The 25,033-nt window shown below is 50.0% G+C and overlaps 7 protein-coding genes across 8 annotated transcripts; 5 read left to right on the forward strand and 2 right to left on the reverse strand.

Annotated features, from left to right (window-relative positions):
* Positions 1-616: 616 nt before the first annotated feature.
* On the reverse strand, positions 617-1,162 carry IUM83_02423 (Pol protein; the record flags this gene model as incomplete). Its single annotated transcript, XM_067926339.1, has 1 exon — positions 617-1,162. One exon carries the CDS (start codon positions 1,160-1,162, stop codon positions 617-619), a length of 546 nt encoding a protein of 181 aa, XP_067796390.1.
* A 352-nt stretch (positions 1,163-1,514) lies between these two features.
* IUM83_02424 (uncharacterized protein) lies at positions 1,515-2,755 on the reverse strand (the record flags this gene model as incomplete). The annotated part of the gene is made up of 2 exons (XM_067926340.1): positions 1,515-2,062; positions 2,572-2,755. The coding sequence occupies 2 exons, from the start codon at positions 2,753-2,755 to the stop codon at positions 1,515-1,517; spliced, it is 732 nt and encodes a 243-aa protein (XP_067796374.1).
* Positions 2,756-3,148: 393 nt separating this feature from the next.
* Positions 3,149-3,658, forward strand: IUM83_02425 (uncharacterized protein; the record flags this gene model as incomplete). Its single annotated transcript, XM_067926341.1, has 1 exon — positions 3,149-3,658. The coding sequence occupies one exon, from the start codon at positions 3,149-3,151 to the stop codon at positions 3,656-3,658; it is 510 nt and encodes a 169-aa protein (XP_067796587.1).
* Positions 3,659-4,204: 546 nt separating this feature from the next.
* IUM83_02426 (uncharacterized protein) lies at positions 4,205-5,314 on the forward strand (the record flags this gene model as incomplete). The annotated part of the gene is made up of 1 exon (XM_067926342.1): positions 4,205-5,314. The coding sequence occupies one exon, from the start codon at positions 4,205-4,207 to the stop codon at positions 5,312-5,314; it is 1,110 nt and encodes a 369-aa protein (XP_067796758.1).
* Positions 5,315-6,050: 736 nt separating this feature from the next.
* IUM83_02427 (holo-[acyl-carrier-protein] synthase) lies at positions 6,051-10,431 on the forward strand (the record flags this gene model as incomplete). Its single annotated transcript, XM_067926343.1, has 10 exons — positions 6,051-6,139; positions 6,441-6,870; positions 6,939-6,977; positions 7,881-7,893; positions 7,968-8,054; positions 9,212-9,407; positions 9,508-9,667; positions 9,749-9,871; positions 9,947-10,126; positions 10,204-10,431. 10 exons carry the CDS (start codon positions 6,051-6,053, stop codon positions 10,429-10,431), a joined length of 1,545 nt encoding a protein of 514 aa, XP_067796586.1.
* Positions 10,432-10,551: 120 nt separating this feature from the next.
* Positions 10,552-20,708, forward strand: IUM83_02428 (the record flags this gene model as incomplete). 2 transcript variants are annotated; one of them, XM_067926344.1, is made up of 3 exons in its annotated part: positions 10,552-10,802; positions 20,586-20,602; positions 20,704-20,708. In XM_067926344.1, 3 exons carry the CDS (start codon positions 10,552-10,554, stop codon positions 20,706-20,708), a joined length of 273 nt encoding a protein of 90 aa, XP_067796759.1. The 2 variants fall into 2 exon arrangements, with proteins under 2 accessions (XP_067796759.1, XP_067796760.1); XM_067926345.1 differs by lacking the exon at positions 10,552-10,802 and adding an exon at positions 20,135-20,274 and having other exon boundaries at positions 20,409-20,602.
* Positions 20,709-23,947: 3,239 nt separating this feature from the next.
* Positions 23,948-24,745, forward strand: IUM83_02429 (Retrotransposon nucleocapsid protein; the record flags this gene model as incomplete). The annotated part of the gene is made up of 1 exon (XM_067926346.1): positions 23,948-24,745. The coding sequence occupies one exon, from the start codon at positions 23,948-23,950 to the stop codon at positions 24,743-24,745; it is 798 nt and encodes a 265-aa protein (XP_067796589.1).
* Positions 24,746-25,033: the final 288 nt, after the last annotated feature.

Here is a 25,033-nt window from a genome sequence, read left to right on the forward strand (position 1 = left end):
CATGATAATATCCAGAGCTTCTCCGCGCTTTAGCAACTGCTTAGTATAGCTAACCAATAAGATCGCAGTATAGGGTATCAAGGGTTAGGTTGTATTTAACCTAACCCGGACCCACCCGCCCGTTTTGAAAACCCCACCCTTTCCTGCAAAAATATAGGGATTTTTGCAACCCTGCCCACCGATCATCGTAGAACAACCTTAACCCCTTGAACGCGAAGCCTTTTCAGCGCCCCCATCGGTCGAATTATCGTGTATGTCAAGGGGTGCGGTTACTATAATGAAACCAAGATGTTTTGGTATCGTGTATATTGGATAGGCACACCGTAAACCTACTCCTACAAATCCGGCTCCTCGCTTATCATGTATCGTCATGATATTACCCGCTAATGATACGCGTTTAACGTGTAACTTGTATGTACCAAGACAAAATAAGTCCATTTCGGCGATAAAACCAGGATGGACAGGAACAAAGCTGTGCCAAAGCTGTGCAAAGTCGCAATAACAATGCCCAGATGTTTGCACCGGACGTTGTGACAGAGCAATATGTATTGAAAAGGGACAGAATCAAGGACACACTCTTTGCTTACTCCGCGGTGCTAGCAGTGCGTGCTCGCTTTTACTGGTGGGGGCCGCCCGTTGTCGACCCTTCGTCGGAAGCCGCATCCTCTTCTTCTGCAGCGCCCTCAACAGACAGCACCGCCGGCGTCCGAGCTCGAATGTTGCGCTTCCTCGCTCTCTTCGACAGAAGGGTTCCGTTCCGCCACGCTTTATGCCATATCTCGAAGCACGACATGGCTGCTCCGTTGTGCTTGTGGCGAACTTTATCGCAGAGGAACACGCGCCAAGCCATCGGCTTCTTCGAGGAGGTCTTCAACTTGCAGTCGCTGCAATAGAGCGACGAGTCGCCGCCTTTTGCGTCATCGGTGTCCTTCAGCAACGAGCACACCTTGCAAGCTCGCGTCCGCCGCTTTCGGCCTGCTTGGTTGTTGCCTGGGCGCCACTCGTCATTTGGAACAGGAACATGTCCTCCATTTCGTGGCTGCGCTGGGGCCTTCGCCGGCGTTGCTTGGGCGTCCTCAGCACTCAACACCCCCTCCCAGTCGTCCTCCGTCAGCTGACAGAGTTCCAAGTGCAGCTTCTTCAGGAACTTGACGTGGCTCATCTTCTTCAATCCATCCGCCGCTCGCCGCGCGTCGTACACAATGTAGGCGTTGATTATAGCGAGATTTATGAGCCCCAAGAAAAGAGACTTGTAATACTTCTTGCATTTGATGGCAAGCTGCAATGAATACTTGTTTGGCATGTACATACACGATTAGCATATTTGATAAGATGTACATACAGGATATCAGTAGTTGCCGCTGCCGACAAGTTGATCGTGCACGTCCACGCCGCCCATTAGTGTTTGGTAATCCTTCAGCACTCGTGCACAAGCAACATCTGATTGTTGGCCGGATAGTTTGTCACACACAGGTCTCGGGCAGTGATGTCTTCAGTCTTTTGGAGCTCTTCTCTTATCTGGTCTTGTGTCTTCGGCTTGAAGTCGGGGTGCATTTGCCTTCAATCCTTTCCTCCATCTTCTCCCTAAAGTAGCCGTTGCTCGTAGTTGCTATGTCCTCCCAAAGCGTTGACTGAGCAAAGAAAAAGAACGCACCAGACGGTGTAGATGCAGCTATCAACGATCGAGAAGTAGGTCCATATTCTCCATCATACAGCCTAGGGTAGTCTGTCTGCATTGAGTTGGCTGGGCGGGGCTCGTACGGCTCCATGAGATAGTCGTACGGGGTTTGCTGGATGAGCGGCTTCCGGCCACGTTTGGTAATCGTCTCGAGCAGCTCCTTGGGCACATTACCACCAGCGAGCTGATCAGCACCTCCGGCAGCTATAAGCAGCTCCGGGTCAAACATGATAGCTGGGTCGTACCGCAGTTCTGGTTGTGCAGGGTCGTCCTCGTCAAGATTCACACACGGCTCGCCGTCTTCAGTAAGCGCATCATCACCCCAGCCAGTGCCTTCATCGTTTTCACCGACCGAGTCGAGTGTTGAGTACTTTACATTGCCGTCTGTTTCAGCGTCATACCGTGTAAGCTCGTCCGGGAAGAATCATCGCCCGAGCTGGACTCGTCCCCGTCATTGTTACAGGATATGTCGCGCGGTGATACACCAGAGAAAGCTTCGCCACGAGCAGCCAGAGGTGTCATCGGTGCTGCATCTCCATCAGGCTCCGCCTAATCAGTACAAGATACGAGCGTAGTACAGGTTAAGCGATAATCCAAACGTGTATCATACAATGCGGTTGTCGGACCTTCGCTGGCTTCAGAGCTGCTTGCTTCGACGCTTGCCCGCCGCTGTTGCTTGCTTCTTTTGATCCGCTTTCATTTCCCGGTGCTTCTCCTGGACTTTTTCGGGGGTGGGCTTTTCGTGTTGGTCGCCGTGGTTGCTGAAGTATCACTCGAGCCGTGGAGGTCCCGTGGGTGAAGCAACATCTTGGGCCTTTGCAGCTAGTTCTAGCACACGTACGACAGGGAGGACGTTAGGAAGCGCTGTAACATGCAGGGCCGCGCAAACTTACCCCAGTCAATACGGTCGAGATAATTCATTAGCTCCTCCTCGCCCACGAAGTAGTCCTGCCTGAGCACGCCCCCCTTCTTCTTCTTCCCAGGCATGACGTACGTGAAGCTGTCCGATAAGCCGGTGGGCTTGCTGCTTCTCCAGCCAGCTTTGGTGAGCTGGCGCCATCGTGCCTGAAATGCCATCTGTGCTGCAGCCGGCGATTCTGAAACTGAGGGAACAAATGAGTGGCGGCTGAACTCACCTCTGAGAAGAAATAAAGATGAGCATGCACCATCACTGTACCTGTTGTTTCTTATACTTGAAGTTCGTACTATCTATGCCAAACCGTAGTACTCGTCGGGAGGGAAAGGGTACGCCACCTACCCCACATTGACTTAAAATTTGTATATGGGCTTACTAATTTCAAGTCAAAAATCCTTAACGTGGACCGTACACGTTAAGGATTTTCTGGTAACATGTACGGTCCAGGCTGTCGCGTTTAAGGGGTTAATTATCAAATCGCCATTTCCAAATAGCGCGTTTCGAGCCCACGGTAGAGCGTGGTGTTACCCAGGTCAATCTTGTACAGATACTTCATGAGCGATGGCCCCGAAGAGACCGAGGCCGAGATTGCTGCTGTAGTTCTTTTTGCAGAAAATTTATTGGGACGCTTTGGCGGCGAGGACCAAGTGCTTGCCGGGAATTTGAAGAACCCGGTATTGCTTAGCATGACAGTAACGGGCTGGGAGGACGTGGTGGAACCTGACATCCACCAGCACATGATGGCTCCGTACGAGCCAGTCGATGACGTTGGCAGCTATCCAGGGTTGCGGCAAAGCTACTCTGGTCCGACGGCTGAGGCGCTGCAGCATGGTGACTCTCCGGTGGCACTCTTCTTCTACTTTTTGCCTGTGGTTCTGTGGCAGCACATTGCTGCGTGCTCCAACGAGTATCATCGCGAGATGCTGCCGCACCGGATTGATGAATCCTACCAGCGGTACCGGAAGAAACTACGGCGCAATGCTGATCTAACTCGCAAGACACGCCGCGACATCCAGCATGCCATGGAAACGATGAAGCCGATCATGCCCCACGAGCTCTGTTGATTCATTGGTTTACTGGTTGCGCGAACCATTTCGCCGAATCGAGAGAAGTTGGTCAACCACTGGAAGACGACTGACGTCGGGGCCATCTCTCGCGGCAGCTTTGGTTCAGTGCTTTCCCGCGACCGCTTCATGGAGATTTCGCGCAATCTCCATTTCAACTCGAACAGCGATGCCAGGGCTCAAACAGACCGAGCGTGGAAGATTAGGAAGGTGGAGGAGGTTCTGCAAAGGACATTCGCACGAGGATACGTTGCGCCATCGCATTTGGCCTTTGACGAAGCTGTTCTACCTAGTCGTCCATCCTTCAACAAGATGCGAGTCTACATGAAGGACAAGCCGCACAAATGGGGCACGAAGCTGTTTATGTTGTGCAGTGCAGTCACCGCGTACTGCATCCGGTAAGATTTTTTTTTGGTTTTTCAATTAGACTTTGCTGTATTATGCAGCTTATTAATTCCAATATTGTGCTCCACTATGCTGCATATGGACAGTTTTGAAGTTTACTGCGGCAAAAAGCAACACGCCAGTGACGCGCACAAACCGGATATGAAGTCCGGGCCTGCTGCAGTCGTGCGGAACCTGCTAGAGGTGTTTGGACCTGAGGCATGGAAGAAATGGATGCGGCTAGTTGTTGTTGACCTCTTCGACACGTCTGTCGCCTTAGGAATTCAGCTATTGCTGATGGGGTTCTACTGTGTGGGCACTATAATGACGAACCGGCTAGACTACTGTAAACAAGTTGTTGAGAAGAAGAAGACGCGGCCAGCCAGTATTCCGCGAGGCTCATTCAAGATTGCTCGGTCGAAGCTCGTTCCGAACATGACGGCTATCAGTTGGTGGGACTCGCGACCAGTACATTTCCTGTGCACGGGTGGCAGCACCGCTATTGACAGAGGCGGGCGGCAAGATGGCGCCGAGCAGGTGGAGGTGCCGTACCCCCGCGTAGTCAAAGATTATCACGACTTCATGGGAGGCGTGGATGTTCACGATCAGCCGGGCTTGCAGCGCTACTCACTGCAACGTGCGCTCCGCTTCAAGAAGTACTACAAGGCGCTGGTGCTGAGCTTGATCGACGTGGCGATGGTCAACGGATACATCGTCCATAAAGCCTACCACAAGAACAAGGAGTCGCGCCCACTGACCCATGTCAAGTACATGATCAAGTTCCACCTACAGCTTTGCCAGCTTCAATCTACCGACATGTACGAGGGCAACACCTTCGGGACGCAGCTACCGCCAGCCACTCCCGACTACGAACCCATCCCTGTTGGTGTAGGCCCACCTTCGGTCCACACCGCGCGCCAGGTGGACGAGTGGCGCAATGAAGGCACGCAGGCGAAGCGACGGCAGCGTGCATGCAAGGTCTGCTCCGCCCTGCGCACCAGCACGCAGCGCGCCGCTACGACGACGTACTTCTGCGGCGACTGCAATGAACTGGGACCGATATTTCTATATATGCGGGCTCGAAGGAACGTGTGCGGGGTGGCTATGACGTGCTGGGATATCTGGCACAAGGGGTGGGCCAAAGGGAAGCTGATTCCGGTGGAGGACGCGAAGCCGATCCGAGTTTCGCCGCAAGCAGACGCGACTGCCCCGGGAACACCTTCAACGCCAGAAACTCCTGTAAGTACAAAGAGGCGCCGCACAAGCCCGTAGCGTTGGTAAGCTGCATATTAGGCTGACTTTAAAGTTGAATATATGCAGGAAGTGGTTGATGAGTGTGCCTCCGTCTACCATAGCGTAGTTGTCGTGTGTGCAGAGCACGTTGAACCTAAGCATGGAAATTGTGTCTTTGTACACGTCCTCCTGACTCTCGGCCGGGTCGCACATATTCACATCCCAAACTGCATCTTGCGCGGCATCTTTTCACGTAAGATCAACATGATTGTGTGAGTTTGGCAATCTTCTTCGCTTGACTTTTGTATTGTACATAGAACCCATACAGACGAGTCAGGAGCTTGCGTTATGTTTGGGGGTGACATCCCAACTTTATCTTGGGCTTCAGTATGGGAAGTTTGATTTCAGAATTTTAGAAAATGGGAACAGCACCGCCAGCAGTTTCTGTTCGGCGGTTTAGGGGGAATGCCCTGTCACTTTCCGCTGTAAGCTGCATTATTCAGGTTGGAGGAACGACTAGGTGATTCTTAAGCTGTCGATATGCACGATTAGCACGCTATTGTTACCGGCAGGATAGCTCCGGCGGCCCCCTAACCATTTTTGTATACAAACACCAAGTCTAATTACGCTGCATATGCAGTTTAAATGTTCTTTCGGGCTCCCGGTTTGGAGGGGTTAAAGGTTTTTCCGCGTAATGTCGACTGAACGTACGGCACCAACTAGTACAACTCGTGCAAGTGCGGTGGGGGCTGCCGCAGCGGTGACGGAGGACGCCATGGTGGACGACGCGGCGGCGGTGCAGGCGCCGCAGCACGACTTGGCGGCAGGGGGCCCAAGCGAGGCGGCGGACGTGGCGAGCACCTGGTAGGCAAGGTGAAGGCGGCGGCAGCTGCACCGGAGACGTCGCCTCGACGCGCAGAACGCGTGCAAGTGCGGTGGGGGCTGTGCGTGGCGCGCCAGTATCTCGCGTGAGGCAGGCGGCAGCAGCAGCGAAGACGGGGAGAACAGAGGGTAGCAGTGGTCCTATTACGGTTAAAGCAGTATGGCAACGGCTCTCTTGTGGTGGTTGGAAGAAGAGGGCGCCAAGAGAACAACGGGCTACTCCTATATACCTGGCTCCTGGAAAGAGTTGTCGCTTGAGCCGACTGGTGTGTGGCGTGGATAGTTTTGAGGGCGATGACGCGTTGCTGGCGTACTTACCAGATCATGAAATTGCTGCGACAACGCGGGAAGAGAAGTCGGAAATAAGTACCATTGGACCACCATCAAATGGTTCTGACCAAGTGTTGTTCAGCGACAGCTTATCGCTTTACGACAACGACAACTTTCTTGAAGCATTACGGTCGGATGAATTGTCTCCTGTGGCACCTACAGACGATATCAATATAAGCAGCGTTGCAGTTGGGACGGGATATGGATCAGAGGAATTGTCTGATGATGATGAAAACACACCAGACATGTTGTCTGTTGTGGAGGATGTAGATTCAAGCGGCAGTGAAGACGAAGATGAAGACAGCGAGACGTTCGATATCGCTGATGAAACTCTGTGTGATATTGCGGCATCTGGCTGGAACTTCTACGACGAAAGAGCTGCGGTACGCAAGTTTGATACATTCAGAGTCTTGCTCTCTCACATAGAACTAACAAATCGTATTCATTTTAGGTGGCTTGGCACTTAGGAGTGCAGATGATTTTTACGATGGTCCGTGGGGGCCAACGCGTTCTGCAGCAGCCCTTGCAGACTCCCCAGTCGGTCTTTAATTTTATTTTCTCCCGAAGTCACTGTGGGAAAAAATCGCTGAGGAATCGAACAAGTATCGATCACAATGTGTTCCTTCAATGGCATTGGATCAATACAACCGTATGCTGCTCGCGCAACGAAAAGCCCCCCGCCATTAGCGTTCCAATGTTAGTGAGCATTGAAGCACGGCTTCGGTGTCACAAACCTTTCAAACCCCATGAAATTGTTCATTTAATAGGCCTGCTTGTGGCAAGAGCTCTGTGCTCAATGTGGGATTGAATTGCTAAACATTGGGCTTACTGTGAGGACGACGCCCTTTCACGTGGAATGTGAAGTCGATACATGAAACGATCCCGTTACGAAGAACTCGTCCGGTTTCTTCATTTTGCTGACAATACCAGCAATGTGGAATCACACGATAAGTCAGAAAAAATCGTCCAATTTTGCAAGTCGTTGGGCCGACGTTCAGACGTGGTTACCACCTGGTGTGACGATGATGCATCGCCAGTCTGCCTACCAACTTGCAACAACCTGCATCCAGCAACCTGAAACCAACACTAGCAGCGTCCGTTTCCCAACGGACTGACAGGCACACGCAAGCTCCCTCTGGAGCCAGGTAACAGCCGTAGCCCAGAGCTCCTTTCATTTGCTTCATTCAATCTATCAGTCTTCAATTTTCCTACTCTATCTCAAGTCCTCCGCAAGACTCCGTTCTACAGATCACGTGACACCTGGGCAGAGCTATTTCGTTCGATGAAGGGATGGTGCCTAACAAAATCCGCTTTAACCCACTCCGAGTTTACAACAAGGACAAACCCAGTAAGTGGGGGACAAAGTTTTTCCTGACGTGCTGCGCCAAAACAGCCTACTGCGCGAGGTGAGTAAACCCCAGAGCTTCCTTCTAAGTTGTACTGTAATCTGACGCTGGTTGTGTTGCATTATGCTGTAAAGAGTGGAAGTGTACCATGGCAAAGAGAAAGTGGCCAAAAAAAGTTGGACCTTCAGCTGTGGTGCGCAACATTTCGAAAGTGCTACGTGGTCAGTCTACTACGCGTCTAATAGTTACGGATAACTATTACTCGTCCGTCGCATTGTCTCTCAAGCTCCTATCCATGGGGTTGTATCATATAGGTACCGTGCGAACGAATAGACTAGGTTGGTGCAAGTCTATCCAGTATACTCAGAAAAGACGACCGAAGAATATTCCAAGCGGGACGTATCGAATTGCTCAGTCTGTTGATCACCCAGAGCTTGTTGCTCTGTCTTGGATGGATTCAAGGCCTGTCAGTATGCTGGCTACAGGTTGCAGCACTGTTGCAACATCGGTTCTAAGAACTGAAAAGGATGTCAGTAGATCGACGGTGTCTTGTCCGATCGTGGTTACTGAGTATTTGAATGGCATGAGTGGTGTCGATATACATGATCAGATTCGACTTCAACGGTATTCTATTAAACAAACAGTTGCTCTACACAAATATTACAAGCAATTGTTTCTCGGTTTGGTTGATATGGCCGTGATAAACGGTTTTATTGTCCACAAAACGGTCTAGCAGCAGGATGGAGAAAACGTGACAACGCATTCGAAGTACATGCGTTGCCTACATAAAGACTTGTTGATCCTTCGAGCATCAGACTTCGTGACCAACCTATTGTGTGAAAATCTCGTTCGAAGTACTGACCCTCCCACTACCCACATAATGAAGCAAGTGGAAGAGCGGTATTCGTCTCAGGATAAACGGCGTCAATACTCATGTAAAGTTTGCTCGTTGCTGACCAGTGGTAAGAGCGCAGAAACAACATTTGTGTGCCCTGCTTGCACAGTAAAGTTCAAAGGAAGGGTTCCACTCTGCACCACGGTCCGGCGCACTGAAGAAGGAAATTCCCTGACCTGCGCACAGATTTGGCATGATAGCTGGAAGAAATGGTACTGAGTTGGCGCCCGAGTTTGCCAAAACAAAATCCGGTTTCGAAATGGAAAGCGAAAAAGACAGCAATCCGATTGTGCTGATGAATCCGTCAACTGAGACAAGCTGAGTGCATGGATAAAACCCATGAACGTCAATAAGAATTTTTTGTTTTGATTATGCGGTATTTTAGGCCTCACTTGAGATTCGCGAATAGTATATGAACCTGAAATGCTAGGTCCCCGTGTCTGCTGACGTGGCCCCACTGTTACCAGAGATGGTCTGCCTCAGGCAAGCTCCTGCAGGTGATGAACTTCAACATCCAGCAGCGCCAGTACGTGGTTGCTGGCGAGAACGTGAACCTGGAGATGCTGTCGCTGGTGCTGTCTGTGTTCACGATGGTGAAGTTGAGCGCTCCCGAAGAGGTGGATAAGATCATTGCGGAGTCGCTGGCTCGCGCTCGCAAGGAGAAGTGCGAGCGGCGAGCGTCCGTTTGCGTTGGTGAGAGGCCTGGCGACGATCCCGCTTGTGGGTATTGACGTGCTGTTCCACTCGCGCGAGCATCTGGGCGGTGTGCCATCGTTCAGCACGCTGCTGCGCACGAAATCCGACCCGCAGGTGCTGGAGCGGCAGCTTCCGCTTCTGGTGAACCGATACACCCCTAACTTGGTGGCCACCCCGTTCTCGATGGAGCGCTCGTACTTCGAGGAGGTGTACGAGGCGATGAAGGGCCTGTGCCGGGCGGAGGTGCTGGACCCGATGCAGTGACAGTTGACGACGAAGGCCCAGGTCGCGCACCAGCTGGTGGTGGAGCTGTTCGCGTACCAGTTTGCGTCTGCCGTGCAGTGGATCACGACGCAGGCGCTCCTGTTCTCGGAGGGTAGCGTTCGCTGCTTCGTGGAGGTTGGTCCTGCTCCGACGTTGAGGGACATGGCGCTGCGCACGCTACAGGTGGGCGACATCCCATCCGTGTAGCGGGAGATCCTGTGGTACCAGCGTGACCGCGAGGTTGTCCACTTCGAGGAGGAGACGTCGAACATCTCTGTCTCGGAGTTCGCGCGCGGCCTGGCTGATGAGGCTGCCGCTGAGACCGCGACCGCCGCTGCGAATGCTGCTGTTGCGTCTGCTCCGAGGATAGGCGCAGCTCCAGGTGCTTCTCCGGATGTGGTTGCCCCGGTGGTGCAGGCTGCTCCTGCTCCTGCTCCGGTTGATGCGACGTCGGTCCCTGCTGCGGAGGAAGCGCCCTGCACGTTCTTCATGTGCTTCTTGCTGCGCGTCTGGAGAAGGATATGGGCGATATCAAGCGTGAAGACACGGACGTGAAGACGCTTTGCTCTGGCAAGTCTGCGGTGCAGAACGAGATTGTGGGCGACCACGAGACGGAGTTCGGTGGCAGCGTCCCCGAGGGCGCTGGTGAGGTGCCGCTGATGGAGCTGGCGTCGAAGGTCTCGGGCTACAACCCGCTGGGCATGGTGGCGAACGGCCTAATCAGCAAGGTGGTGGCAAGATAGATGCCCGGTGACTTCACGAGGTCTAGCATCAACGAGTACCGGAACGGCGAGATGGTGGTCGCATGGAGCGCGTCCTGGTGCACTCGCTGCTCCTGGACCCTCAAGCCCACTTCAAGAGCGATGAGGACGAGCGCAAGTGGCTGGATGAACCGCTACGTTTCGTTCACGAGTGTTTCGCTGGCTCGCTTGATGATGGCTGCTGCGCCAAGCGCGGTGGAAATGTCGATCCACCCAGCGCTGGTGTCGATACCTATGGTTAACGACAAGCCCGTGAAAGCGAAGCACTCTCTGCCGGGGATGATTGCAGCGAAGTTCGGCAAGTCGTTCAATGACATCCCTGATATCCCTGAGACGGCAATCACCAAGGAGCTGTAGGCTGGCAAGTCTGCTGTGCAGAACGAGATCGTTGGTGATCTGGAAACGGTCTTCGATTCGGGCCCGGGTCGTGCTGCGGAGATGAAGCTGCGGCTCTTCGAAACCTCGCGTCGGGCAAGACTACACTAGTGCGTGGCCTCGAGGCACTGTGCCGGTCCCTCGCGTCGAGCCTTCAGCAGGCGGGGGCTAGCATCACTACAGCGGCTGTGCCGGCTACCCACATATCAAGTGCTACATCAGGGAGTCTGTAAGTTCGGCAAAAACCATTTTTTTATTATAGTGCAAGATTTAGTAAGCACGCATTCAACTTATTTACATCGTCAGGCGGAAACGTTGGGTACGAATGAAAGTCTGAAGGCCCGAAATTAGTTCATTGTACATTGCTGCTAAACGCAGACTTGCATTTGTTTCCTCCATGAGTTCTGTTACGATGGTAGCAACTTCCTGGAGCGGGAACGCTTCATTTTCGACCCACCTTGATCAGCAGCAGCGGAAAATGATGTCGGGCGTTGGCGCTTCCTGCTCTAACGTCGCAAAAGGTTAGATATTATCATGAACAAAAATTCAACAAATTGATACGTACAGGGTTAGCTTCCAGATAGGCGTCAATTCTGGCGCGGAGGCGTGCATTAGTCTCTCGCTGAAAATTCTGCCGTAGGTCGATAGGGTTGCCGGTCTCCGTAAAATTACCCTTGCACTTCACGGGAAACGTAGCCCTCTTGACCAGCAATGAATCGGAGCTCGTAAGCTCCTGGCTGGCGCAGCGGTCGGATCGTCATCGCAAAACCGTGCACCTTACCTCCTTCGGGAGACGTGGTGACACGATTTTCGTTAGTGTGCACTTGCCTCACCAGCTGCTGATGGAGCCTCAGAATTTCGTCCATGCACTGCTCGAGGCTGTTGATCAGCACCATTTTTTCTCGATGATGAGTCGCGATGAGCATAGCAATTTGCTCGTCTTTTCGTGTGATAATACTGTGGCGAAGTGGCTCCGCGAAATTTGCGGATCGCGGGGTTCCTCTTGCACAAGGCGCCCGAGCTGCCGACTAACGGAGGGGTACTCCAATCTTCCGTGAAGTTGCTGAACTTCACCTTGTGTACCCGTCGGTGGGCTGGATCGCTCTTCGGGTGATCTCGGAAGACGCGTTTGTGGTCGAGACTTGGACTGTCAGGCGGACAGCGGGAACTTGTGGCAGCACCGGGGATATTTCTACGCGCTGCGCCGGTATAGGTTCGAGTCGTTGATCTTGGGTTACCTGGATCGAGACTCATAGGCCGATGTTGATCTTGGCCTGGGGTTGCCTTGTGGTCGGTGTGTGACCTTGTCTTGCCTTTCCTTGTTTGCCGCTTCCTCTAGCGGTGGGTTGAAACGAGGGTTGACGGACGCTGGACCAAGCAATCCTGGCGTCCGGGTTAATTCGATCTTGGTGGCGTCGCTGACTTGGCGGAACGTCGGGTGGGCCAAACTATATCTCGTGCCCGGTAGCGCGAAGGCGAAGACCACTTGTGATGAAGAAGGAAAAATCAACTCTGGTTAATGTGTTACCATGTCCTAGTATTGACCCTGCTTGTTTTCCTACACCACTAATATTGGAGCGCTATTACTGGCTCCTTGGATCTCGCTGATTCTCTCTATGGTGTTTGCGTCATCAGTGGGACTGAGATTCGGTGTCTATCTTCAAGATCATCGTCATCCCTGTCGAGATCGATATCGTCTATCCTGACCGAATATTCCAGGTATTGGCTTCCGGCTTCCATGGCATCTCTCATGTGACTTTGACACTCTTCCCAGATATTACATCCCTTGCCCTTGATCGATGGGTTGAGATCGCGGTGTAATTTAATTCTCCGTACTACCACAATACCGTCCAACCGAGTGCGCTCAGCCTTGGCCGAGCCGAGTTGGTGACGGAGGTTCCTGTTCTCTGCTCTGAGGACTTCTGTTGAGGCCATGGCGAGGGGGGGGGGGGGGGGGGGCGAAATTGATGGGGGCGAACTGGTGTCTCCGAAGAGAAATCTGTAGTGTGTTCGCTGCATCAAATTAGGAAGGTTTTATTGTGCCTAGTGATTTGCTGTCAGCCAATGGAAATCCGAGGATGACAACATATGTGCTAAAATTAGCCAATCCAATAGCAGTGAAACTAGTTTTTGTAGCCGATCAGCGGCATGTGTTTCTGCAGAATATTTGCACAGAATAAGTGGCATACTGAACTGAAGTATAACTATATTCTGTATGATACAGAATAGATCCCGGGGTTGAAAGGGTTAACTAGCTACACCAAACTGTCATTTCCTGGGATCTTGTCGCTACTGGAAATAGGCTCGTCCATGTAGGACTGATTCTGCTCCCCCCAGGGGTTGCTGCCACAATGCTTCATCAAGGGCTGTTGTAAATAGCCAGGGATCCATGCGCACGCAACGCATACTTGCAGCGTCATAACAATCAATAGCTCTGTCGAAAACCGCGCTGATCACATCAAAGGGGACGATACGCCTTTGCACACTATAGTAGTAATGGTTGCCTGTCCATTCTCCGCTTGTTTCTTGAAGGCAATGATAACAGAGTTGGCAGAAATGCGTTCTTTTTCGTAAGGCAGCTTCAATACGGTGGCACCCTGAGTACTCTCAAACACTCGAGTGACAGCCTCCGGAGAAGGCCTTTTCGTGACGTAGAGTCAAATAATCGTTTTGGCATTTTGACGTGATGCAGCCTCGAAAGTTTTCTCGAAGGCATCCGACGATACACACCCAGTATTAAACTACTTCTGCGAGCTCTCGGGCGTCTTGCTTGGCGCAGCAACTATAAAAGTGAGACTGATCAGCTCAGGGTTGTTGTACCCTATGTTGATCAGGTATTTGACCGTCCCCATTTTCCAAATTTGTGCGATTTCCACAAGTAAGCTCCCACCTTCCACGTCTCGAGCATACCGATCATAAAGCCGCTTCACAAGATCTCTCTTGCTCATTCTGACCGCCACAGACACCCGTTAAGGTACAGCAGGTGTTCTTGTTTAGGGCAGCGCCTTCGACGTAAGGAAATTCTGCCCATTTGTCCCGTAGTCTTTGTCGCGGGAATCAAAATGCGAAGCGTTTGTGTACGCTGTCAAAATAAAAGGTTAAGCGAGATGGCAGCTTACAAACGCTAGTACTGGAATTCAATAACCGGATTACTACGTAAGCGATATTTTCTTTTGGAGTGTATCAGCACCCCAGCGGAATATACCATACCAGAAGACGACGTGCTGCAGACATTTGAAGACTGGCCTCGACCTGCGATGACAGCGAAGCTGCACTCTCAGTTATTCTTGACGCGGAAAATGCGCCTCAGCCATCCGATGAATTTTTGGTATTCCTTCTTCACGAGCTCTGATGGATAAATATGTCCTCTTGCACTCATTTGTGTTCGTTTAGCTCCTCGTACGCCACCTCTTCCACCCCCACCGCCTCCGTTCGCTCGCTCCTCCAGCGTTGGGTCACCTTGAAGCAGCGTGCGTACTGGGCGTGCATCCTCGGTAGCAAGCGTCTTGTGCCGCAACCCTTTTGACTCAGTCGCGGAGATCTCGCTGGTGGCACTTGCTATCCCGTCGGTGAGAACAACCAGTGTGACCAGAATGGCCAGCACAAAGTGGAGCAAACCCATGCTTGTTCGAGCAGGATGCCTTGGTCTGACTTGAGGGGAGCAAATTGCTGGATGCCGTCCCGTAGCCGACTGCGGTCAATCCAGGAGATGTCACGCATGGACAGCCGCTTTCATGGGGCTTTGCGTTGGTGGCTCAGTATACATGTACGTTATTTATTAATACATTATTACTATAGTAAGCTTATTCATGAACATGAAATCGTCGGGTTTTGATTACGGGAAATATACAGCCGTTTTGATTACGGAAAATGTACACCCATGCTGTCAGTTGGGCGGTGGGGGGAGGATACTGTACAACACTCAAATCTTGCAGGAGCGTTCAAGCTATATCGAACCCAATGGCATTTGAGAGGAACGAACAGCCCGTAGAATCAACCCCATGGTCCTGGTTTGTCCTATGATTCCATGATCGACACTGGGTCGGTATTACGCGCGCTGCAACGACCGAGAGATCTACGTTTTGGTAACAGTAGTTCACGTTGACCCATAGGATTTGTCCCGTCCCACAGAACAAACATGTTTGGTCATGTTTCAACGATGTTTGGGATCTTTACTTGTTTTCAGTATGCTCCTTTCCCTAACCCGTTTTGCAAACATGGGCTGTTCAACATGTATTTGATTTATCGAAGACAATTTGTACTCGGCCAAATCCGAGGATTCGCACAACGTACTGTACGAGAAGGAGGCAAGAGTATCGCGATATCCGTATTGTTTGCGATGAAGCAGGTTATTCAAAGTGAAAACAAGGTTCTGAGAAATATCTCTAGGCACCAGAGGCTCCTGTAGTGCTCAGGGACAAGTGTACAGCAGCGGCAAAGTCAGCCCCGTAATCGAGTAATCGAGTCGACTATAATTGTCATGTATCCAAAGTTGGTACCACCTTGAACTGTTTGATAGCCTATCAAGCAGGTACCTTCAATATTCATAATGCAGGCCAACTTTGGCCGGCCAAAGGTATAGTCAGTGACTGTTGTATGCCAACGTGTAATGGATACTTTGCAAAATCGCACCGATAAGCCCCGTCAGCGGCTCGATATCGATAATCGGCGAATTGTTTTTCTGGTATATTCATATACTTCGAAGTATATTGGAGCTAGACAGAGATTTGGTTAGTTGGTCCGAAATACCACAGACTACTTGCTAATTTTAATTTCATTTGCTCACTCGCTCCATTTCCAAGAAAATCACCACTTTGTCCACATACGCGCATGCACTTTGGTTGGACCCCGACATGTATTCGTCATACCGTCTATCGGTTCAAGACATGTGCGCCAGTTGTTTGGACCGGCTTCCCCACTAAAAAAAACTCCAATTCAATAAAAGCGGACATGACGCAAATTGTCAGGCATCGCATCAATCCATCCATAACCTTCAAGAACCGTAATTCCCCTGCAGTGCCGTCATCACAATTAGGTGGAGGACAGGTCCATCTTTCACTCGGACCAGGATATCCTTGATGCCTTTGCGTGAGAGTGGACGTCTTTGGTAGTTCTTGCACTCCACAGCGATTTTACCACCGAGAAATAGCGCCAAGCATGTCCGCGTTAGGGCTTCTTGTCAAATTCCCCAGATTCTGCTTCGTGTTCTTCCGGATGTCAGGCCACACTTGATTGGGCGGTGCGAGAAACGGCACTGTCAGTAAAGACAAGAGTTCCGAAACGTCGGAGCTAAATCTCTCACGCACACATGTATTTGGTGAACTTCGCAAATGATCGACAACATGGGTGTACATTTTCCGTAATCAAAACGGCTGTATATTTCCCGTAATCAAAACCCGACGATTTCATGTTCATGAATAAGCTTACTATAGTAATAATGTATTAATAAATAACGTACATGTATACTGAGCCACCAACGCAAAGCCCCATGAAAGCGGCTGTCCATGCGTGACATCTCCTGGATTGACCGCAGTCGGCTACGGGACGGCATCCAGCAATTTGCTCCCCTCAAGTCAGACCAAGGCATCCTGCTCGAACAAGCATGGGTTTGCTCCACTTTGTGCTGGCCATTCTGGTCACACTGGTTGTTCTCACCGACGGGATAGCAAGTGCCACCAGCGAGATCTCCGCGACTGAGTCAAAAGGGTTGCGGCACAAGACGCTTGCTACCGAGGATGCACGCCCAGTACGCACGCTGCTTCAAGGTGACCCAACGCTGGAGGAGCGAGCGAACGGAGGCGGTGGGGGTGGAAGAGGTGGCGTACGAGGAGCTAAACGAACACAAATGAGTGCAAGAGGACATATTTATCCATCAGAGCTCGTGAAGAAGGAATACCAAAAATTCATCGGATGGCTGAGGCGCATTTTCCGCGTCAAGAATAACTGAGAGTGCAGCTTCGCTGTCATCGCAGGTCGAGGCCAGTCTTCAAATGTCTGCAGCACGTCGTCTTCTGGTATGGTATATTCCGCTGGGGTGCTGATACACTCCAAAAGAAAATATCGCTTACGTAGTAATCCGGTTATTGAATTCCAGTACTAGCGTTTGTAAGCTGCCATCTCGCTTAACCTTTTATTTTGACAGCGTACACAAACGCTTCGCATTTTGATTCCCGCGACAAAGACTACGGGACAAATGGGCAGAATTTCCTTACGTCAAAGGCGCTGCCCTAAATATGAGCACCTGATCAGTGGGCAAGCGATGCGCGTGAAAGCAAGTATCGTACGCTGAGCGCTTTAAATACTTCGAAGTAATTCTTTAGATGACGCTGGAAAACTATAAACTACCACACATCGATAAGCCAGCCACCTACTGTAATGGTGATGGCGCGCCGTGACCCCAACGCTTGCGAACATCAAGAACTACTCAACCACGTACGCCGATGATGTGGCGAAAGGGTCACCACACAACGGAGCTTGAGCACGCGAGAAGGACACTGGGGTGCAGCTATGCGTTCTCTCCGGACCCATGACGCAAAGTGTAACGTCCGCGGGAATGAAAATGGCACAGCGTCAATTATATTAAAACAATTTTGGTAGGGGTTTAGTCATATAACGTTAAATTGGCGACACCTTTTGTGGCACTTCGATGTGGAGACTATTTCTTGGACCCACATTTTATTTTCTTGGCAAAATAAATTGGCCGGGGAAAATTGATCGGTTTTCTATTCATATTCAAAATAAAAAAACGCGATCTTTGCTATCCCAACCTAAGCATACCCTAGATGAATTGAAATGCCAGCGGATTCAATCTTCCCGAAATTCGGGAGCATAGCGAACTGATCCAGAGCACTCACAATACATTTTTTCGAAGACTACGCGCTTTGGTGCACGCCGACAGCTCCGCAAGACAGAGATTTTCACTACCCGTATACCACCCTGACCGGAACTTTTACCCGGACGTTTTTTCCAGGTAAAAGTCCAAACATCCGGGTAACGGAGAAACCTTGTCATGAGCAAGTTGTATCAGCGAGTTTAATGCAAGTTTTTTGTATTAAGTTGTATTAGCGAGTTTAATGCAAGTTTTTTTGTATTAAGGTATACATGCCGCGCTACGTGTTTACGTGTGCATCACCGCGACTAGAATGACCACTCTTCCACGTCGCTATCGTCGTCGAAATCGGCATCACCCTCCCAATGAAGGGAAAAGCCATCCATATTCGCGATATCTTCAATTTCCTTGTGCACGTCTTCTGCAGTCTGCGCGTTATCTGGGGAATCTCCATCTTCCGAAGAGAGGCGGCCTTCGCCACCGCGATCAGATTCAATAGAGTTGCCAGAATGTACTGCTTCTTCACCAGTATTGTCCGCGTCTTCCGAATCAGGAGGGACTTCAAACAATGGCAAGTCGGGGGCAGTCGGTAGATTAATACGGGGAGGACACTGCTTCTTTTGCGGAGACCGCGTGTAAGGACCGAGACGTGACGAACACGTCAAGGCCCGCACATCTAAACTACAACATCCACTACGCAAAGACAAGTGGGTAAGTAAGGAACATGCACTAGGGTGCATGATCTCTGTCGTGTACATTTACTCTTGTATAGCGCACGTCAACCCACTTCAACTTGAAGTGGATTGACCAATCAGATTCATTCATTTTAGCACCGCCTTGGGCACTGGCCCAGACGGCCGGCCACAAGGCCTTAACCAACTAATATCACTTTGCAATTTACGTCCAACTACCTACACGTTTCCACATCGCGGTACATCTTCACTCGCGGCCTTCTACGTGTCAAGCCTTACATCTGGTAGCACTTACGGTCATTTTCGCCGGGCAAGTGGTCAGAAGATCTTCAATCGACCGACTCTACTAGCTACTTCGGCTGACTACTGCTACAGTATCCGGGTTAGGGTTACTGCTTTCGCACTTACTGCTACTCTACGTGTTCCCTGACTTAGCGGCATTAACGCTTTTCGCTAGCCGTAAAGTCTTGCATAATCGACATTAACGCTTTTCGCTAGTCGATTACGCTAACTAGCCTCACGCTTATTGCTAACGGTTAATTATCCGAAGGATTTGTACTAGTTTAACGTTTTTCGCTTCACTAGTCACCTTCCCGCACGTAAGCCTAGTATATTGCGGAAACCTTTGGCCTTGTATGACCAAGGTGAAAAACCAAAAAAGTAAAAACCTCAACTCAAACCCAGATCCTAATCTACAAGCAGTAGATCGACTTCGTATTAAGGGATTAAACTCAGTTAATCGCCTTGCAAGCTTAACTCACCACTTACAGGACCAGGAGGAGAGTTTTCACTCTAAGTCCGAGCGTATACTTTATCGAGAAGCTTGCCGTATCCTAAGTTTACAAGTAGTGCGTATTCATAACACACTCACTACTGTATTCGACCGTGAACTTAAGGAGAGCTCGCGTAAAAGAGCACTTGAAGAGGTTCAACAGGAAGAGCTACTTGTTCAGGGTTTCGATCAGAAGAAATCCAATTACAAGGCAAAGCGCCAACGCTTGAATTAGCGCTAAACAGCGTTGTTTAAGTGTTGTTTTAAACTTTTTTCGCATTGTTTTAGTGTAATTGCACTTTGGCTCAGCCAATCAGTAGTTACCTAAACCCCAGCATCCGTATAATTCCGAATTTGAGAATCCGCGTAATTTTCAGTCGTTTCCTGAATTTTCGCGTAATTTTCGGGTAAGCTTTGGCGTAAACTTCGGGTATTTTTCCAGTATATGCCTAAGCGTACTGCTCGTGAGTGGGACGAAGATCAGCAAAATCGTCGCATTCTCACCATTGAACAAGCCGTTCAACGCGCTTTCACAGTTCGTGCTGCTACCCATTTGCAGTACGAAGTTACTTGCTTGACGGAGCATCTCCGTGAAGTTTTCTTTCCGTTTTTCGAAACTCACCTCGACCGTGTTATCGAGCCTGGGTTTGGACTGTTTCTCTCCGAAACCGTCGACATCTTGAACACCTGTGCCAACCGCATCGACACCGAAGTTCGTGCTTTCGTTGATCGCGTTATCAGCATCAAGCGCGCCCGTTTCGAGTAGCTGTTGACAGTGTCGTTGTAGCTCTAGTTCTAGTAGCTAGCAGCTGTACATTCGTAGCGTAACTTTAATCAGCTTTTAGCTCAAGTTACACTATCATGACTTCGTTAAATCCTGGTGGATGGTCTGCTGACCGTCTGACACAGTCTGTGGTCGAAATGGTGCAGAAACAACAAGCACTAATCGACGTTTTGACTTCGCAACGCAAAGAGGTCAAAGTTGAAGGTATAAGCCTACCTCGCTTCTATGGAAACATGGGTGACTCAGTTGAATTGTACTTCGACCAAGTTATTCATTACTTTGAGGCGAAGAACATTGATTGGCAAGATGAGAATCAGAGTAAGCGCATCATTGCCATGATGACTGCCAATTTCAGAGGAAATGCTGCTGCATGGTACATGCTTTGCAGGGATTCCGTCAGTGATGTCCAAAATTTGATCCAGAAGCTCACGAAGGAATTCGTTCCTCCGGATCTTCAGGAGCGCCTTCGAGATCGATTGTACAGTCTCAAGCAAAACGTTGTTCTAGCTTGGAGGACTACATCTCTCGGTTCCGCGTTGCTATCATGCAAGTCAAGGACATGAGTGAGCTTGACAAGATCACGTACTTCATTCGAGGTCTTGTTAGTCCTACGAAAGAAGAAGTTCAGTATCGTCGTTGCACGACGGTATCTGAGGCTCTCTCAGTTGCACTCGAGTATGACAGATCGCACTTTCGTGCTGGTCCGTTTCAGAAGAGTCGTTGGACACCTCCAAGATCTTTTGGCCGTTCCAACTCCACGTCATTCGCTCGTTCCAACACGGCTCCACAGCGTCCTGCTGAGAATGAACCTGAGCCTATGGAAATCGACACTGGTCATGTGCATAACCCACGCCGTGACAATTATCGTCGCCCTGTTCAGAACAACAACCGTAACAGTGGCAACTCAAAGAAGTGTCGGTATTGTAAGAAGCCTGGTCACACGATTGAACAGTGCTTCAAGCTTCAAAATCGACAGAAGCACGGAACGAATAACAGCTATCAGTCTGACACTAAGCGTGGTCAGTTCGCTGTTCACACTTTGGCAGCAGAAAAGCCAGAGTCTGTTGAAGTTGTTGAGATAAATGATCTCAACGCTGCTACCATCCAGTCACTACCAGCTCCGAATGAGTTGATTCGGAAGCCAGGTCTGTGTGAAGGCAAACGTGTCACCATTATGCTAGACACGGGAGCCACATGCAATGTCATTCGTCCTGGATTGGTGGATACTATTCCTGACACGATGATCTCTCAAGTCACCTTGTTTGACGGAAGCACAACGAAGAAACGTGCCGTTCACAAGGGCAAGATCACTATTGAGATGGATGGCTATCGATTCAGAGACTTAGAGGTCCTGGAATGGTCTATGAGCCCTGAACACGATGTCATTCTCGGAAAACCTTGGTTTACCAAGTACCAACCAATTATTGATTGGCGTACTCATCACCTGCAGTTCAAACCGCAAGGAATGAAACCAGTGTTGCGCAAGGTAGAAGTATCTGGTGCTGAGTTCAAAGCTAAAGCCAAGCACCATGACTATGATGAGATTTACCGCGTCAAAGTTACTCCAGCTTAACCCGTCACGGAAGAACCACAAGAAATTGTGCCTCTCCTTGATGAGTTTGCTGACGTGTTTCCAGACGTTTTACCCGATGGGTTACCTCCTCATCGACGCGTGGAATTCGAGCTCGACATGAAGTCAGATGCTATGCCAAGCACACGCGCACCTTTTCGGCTCTCGAAGACAGAACAAGATGCCCTTGATCTGTTTGTCGAAGAAAAGTTGAAGAAAGGTTGGATCGAACTATCCGATTCGCCTTGGGTCTCCAACATCTTTGGTATCCCGAAGAAAGACCCGAAATCAGGGAAACAACTTTCTCGAGCTGAGTGGTTACGGTCGGGAAACGCCACGTTACCGATTCGTTGGGTGATTGATTATCGTTGGCTCAACTCGCAAACGATCATCGCGAGAATTCCACTCCCGAGAATTGACGAAACATTTGACAAGATGTATGGATGTATCATCTTCTCAGTCTTGGATCTCGCACAAGGTTACCATCAGATGAGGGTTGCCTTGAAAAGTCGTCAGTACACAGCGTTCCGCACTCATTCTGAGACCTACCAATGGTGTGTTGCGCCAATGGGTCTTGCTGGAATGCCAGGTGTCTGGTCACGTCTTATGCGTGTCCTACTAGGCAAATATCCGTTTATCGTGGTGTATCTGGATGACATTTGTGTATTTTCCAAGAACATGAAGGAGCATCTGCAGCATCTCTGCACGCTCTTCGAAGTGTTACGCAGAGAGAAGCTGTACTGTCATCGTTCGAAATGTCATTTTGGGCAGAATCAAGTTCAGTTTCTGGGTCACACCGTGTCAAGTCAAGGCATTGCGGTGGATTCCAAGAAAACTGAAGTGATCGCCAATTGGCCAATTCCAATGAACCAAAAGCAATTGCAAAGCTTTTGGGTCTCGCAGGCTACTACCGTCGCTTCATTTACAACTACGCGACAATCGCCTTACCGTTTGGACCTCTAGTCAAGAAGGACCATACTTGGAATTGGAATGAAGAGCATGATATCGCCTTCAGCAAGCTGAAATCAGCATTGCAATCCGCCCCAGTCCTGACTTTACCGGATTTCTCTCTTCCGTTCATCGTGACAACCGATGCTTCAGGATATTGTGTTGGTGGAGTACTTTCGCAAAAGCACAACGGACATGATCATCCGTTAGCTTTCCTCTCCAAGAAGTTGGGTGTGCATGAACAAAATTGGCCTACCCATGAGAAGGAACTCTATGCAATTAAGCTGTCGCTGGAAAAATGGCGTCATTACCTCTATGGTCGTCATTTCGACATCTACACGGACAACAGTGCATGTCAGTGGTTGTTACACCACCCGAAGGTTTCCTCGAAGCTTGCACGCTTCTTGACCTTCTTTGCTCAGTTCGACTTCACCCTGCATCACCTGAAAGGATCAATGAATGTCGTAGCTGATGCACTGTCCCGTCCTCCGATGGATTCAACTCCGAATGCGTTGATATCACCACAATTGGATCCGCCAATTGTCTGCTCAATCAGTTTTCAGCATTGTGAGTCTGAAAGTGATAAACCGACATCGAGTTTTCGCGAAATTAGCGATCTACGCACTGTCAATGCTTCGCTATCGACTCCAGATAGTCAAATTGCGACTGTTCCAGCCTCACAGAGTGTTGCGCGTCCCGCTATCAATACAATCAGCTTTCATACGTGCACACCGCAGTGTGACAGTTTTGGATCACGCTACCGTGCACAGCAACATGATGGGGACTCCCAGAAGGTGAATACGACCATGATATCTGCAGCTCTTTCGCCTGTTGAATTTTCGGGGGAGGAGATGACGGATGTTCCTGCTGGTCACATCGCCTTACATGATCTTTCCGATGGTCACCTCTACACTCCTGTTCAAGATGCAGAGATTGCCACATCGGTCGTGCAAATGCAACACGCAAGTTCGCTAGGATGGACTTCGAATCTCAAAGAAGAGTTCATCAAAGCCTACCGCACTGATCCTGGATTTCGTGACAAGTATCGTACTCCGCATGATCCATACGTACTCAAGGATCAATTGCTTTATGTGCAATTCACGGACGATAAGGAGTCCAAAATGATGAGACTTTGTGTCCCGAGAATGGCAAGTTGATTCCAATTCCGATTCCAAAGGAATGTTGGGAAGTCGTCTCCATGGATTTCGTTACTGGATTGCCAGAATCAGATGGCTATGATGCTATCATGACCATCGTGGACAAGTTGTCCAAGCGTCCGATCTACTGTCCCGTTCACACTACTGATGATGCCGAAGAAATCGCTCATTATTTCTTCGACAATGTTGTTCGGCATCATGGAGTGCCTGCAGTGATCATCAGTGATCGTGATCCCAAATTCACATCGCGTTTTTGGAAATCACTCGCGCAGGTCATGGGTGTACAATTGAATATGACAACGTCATATCGCGCTCAAGCTGACGGCCAAACCGAACGTCAAAACCTGGTACTAGAAGACGCACATCGTTGCATGGTCTCGTATCATGGTGATGACTGGGCTGCCAAGTTGGGAACGATTGAGTATGCTCATGCCACGCTAGTCAGTGCCTCTACAGGACTTTCGCCATTTGAAGTAGACACAGGGCGTCAGGAACGCAATCCCTTCGGAACTTTTCCTACGCTGTCTACCACAGTTCAAGTACAACAAGGACTGTCTGAGTATGCAAATCGCTTCAAGGACGAACGTGACAAGATTATTGGCAAAGCCAAGGAGCACTTACTCAAGGCTCAAGCATCGCAAAAGAAGTACTACGATCAACACCGTAGCAATGTGCAATTCAAGGAAGGAGATTTGGTTATGCTGGATACACGCCGTATTCCACTCAAGCATGCTGCGAAAGACATTGACATCAAACGTGCAAAGTTAGCCGCTCGTAAAGTTGGTCCGTTCGTTATCAAGCGCATGATCAACGACAACGCTGCTCGTCTGATTTTGCCACGCAGTATGAAGTCACTGAACCCTACTTTCAACGTAGACGTTCTCAGCCATTACGTCTCCAACCCGGACAAGTTTGAGACTCGTGTTCTTCCGAAAGCATCTCGCATCATCACGAATGAAGACACTGGAGAAGACCTCCACATTGTCGAGAAACTTCTACGCAAGCGTCAGTTCAATCGCAAGATTGAGTGGCTTGTCAAGTGGCATGGTCTCCCAGATCACGAATCTTCGTGGAAACTCGAGAAAGACATCAAGCACGTCTCTCACTGGAAAGTTCTCGTCGACGACTTCAAGCGCCGTCAACGTGAAGTCAAACCCGGGAGGATGTAAGGACCGAGACGTGACGAGCACGTCAAGGCCCGCACATCTAAACTACAACATCCACTACGCAAAGACAAGTGGGTAAGTAAGGAACATGCACTAGGGTGCATGATCTCTGTCGTGTACATTTACTCTTGTATAGCGCACGTCAACCCACTTCAACTTGAAGTGGATTGACCAATCAGATTCATTCATTTTAGCACCGCCTTGGGCACTGGCCCAGACGGCCGGCCACAAGGCCTTAACCAACTAATATCACTTTGCAATTTACGTCCAACTACCTACACGTTTCCACAT

This window comes from Phytophthora cinnamomi (assembly GCF_018691715.1).
Source record: "Phytophthora cinnamomi strain GKB4 chromosome Unknown Contig16, whole genome shotgun sequence".
NCBI classification, from domain to species: Eukaryota; Oomycota; class Peronosporomycetes; order Peronosporales; family Peronosporaceae; genus Phytophthora; species Phytophthora cinnamomi.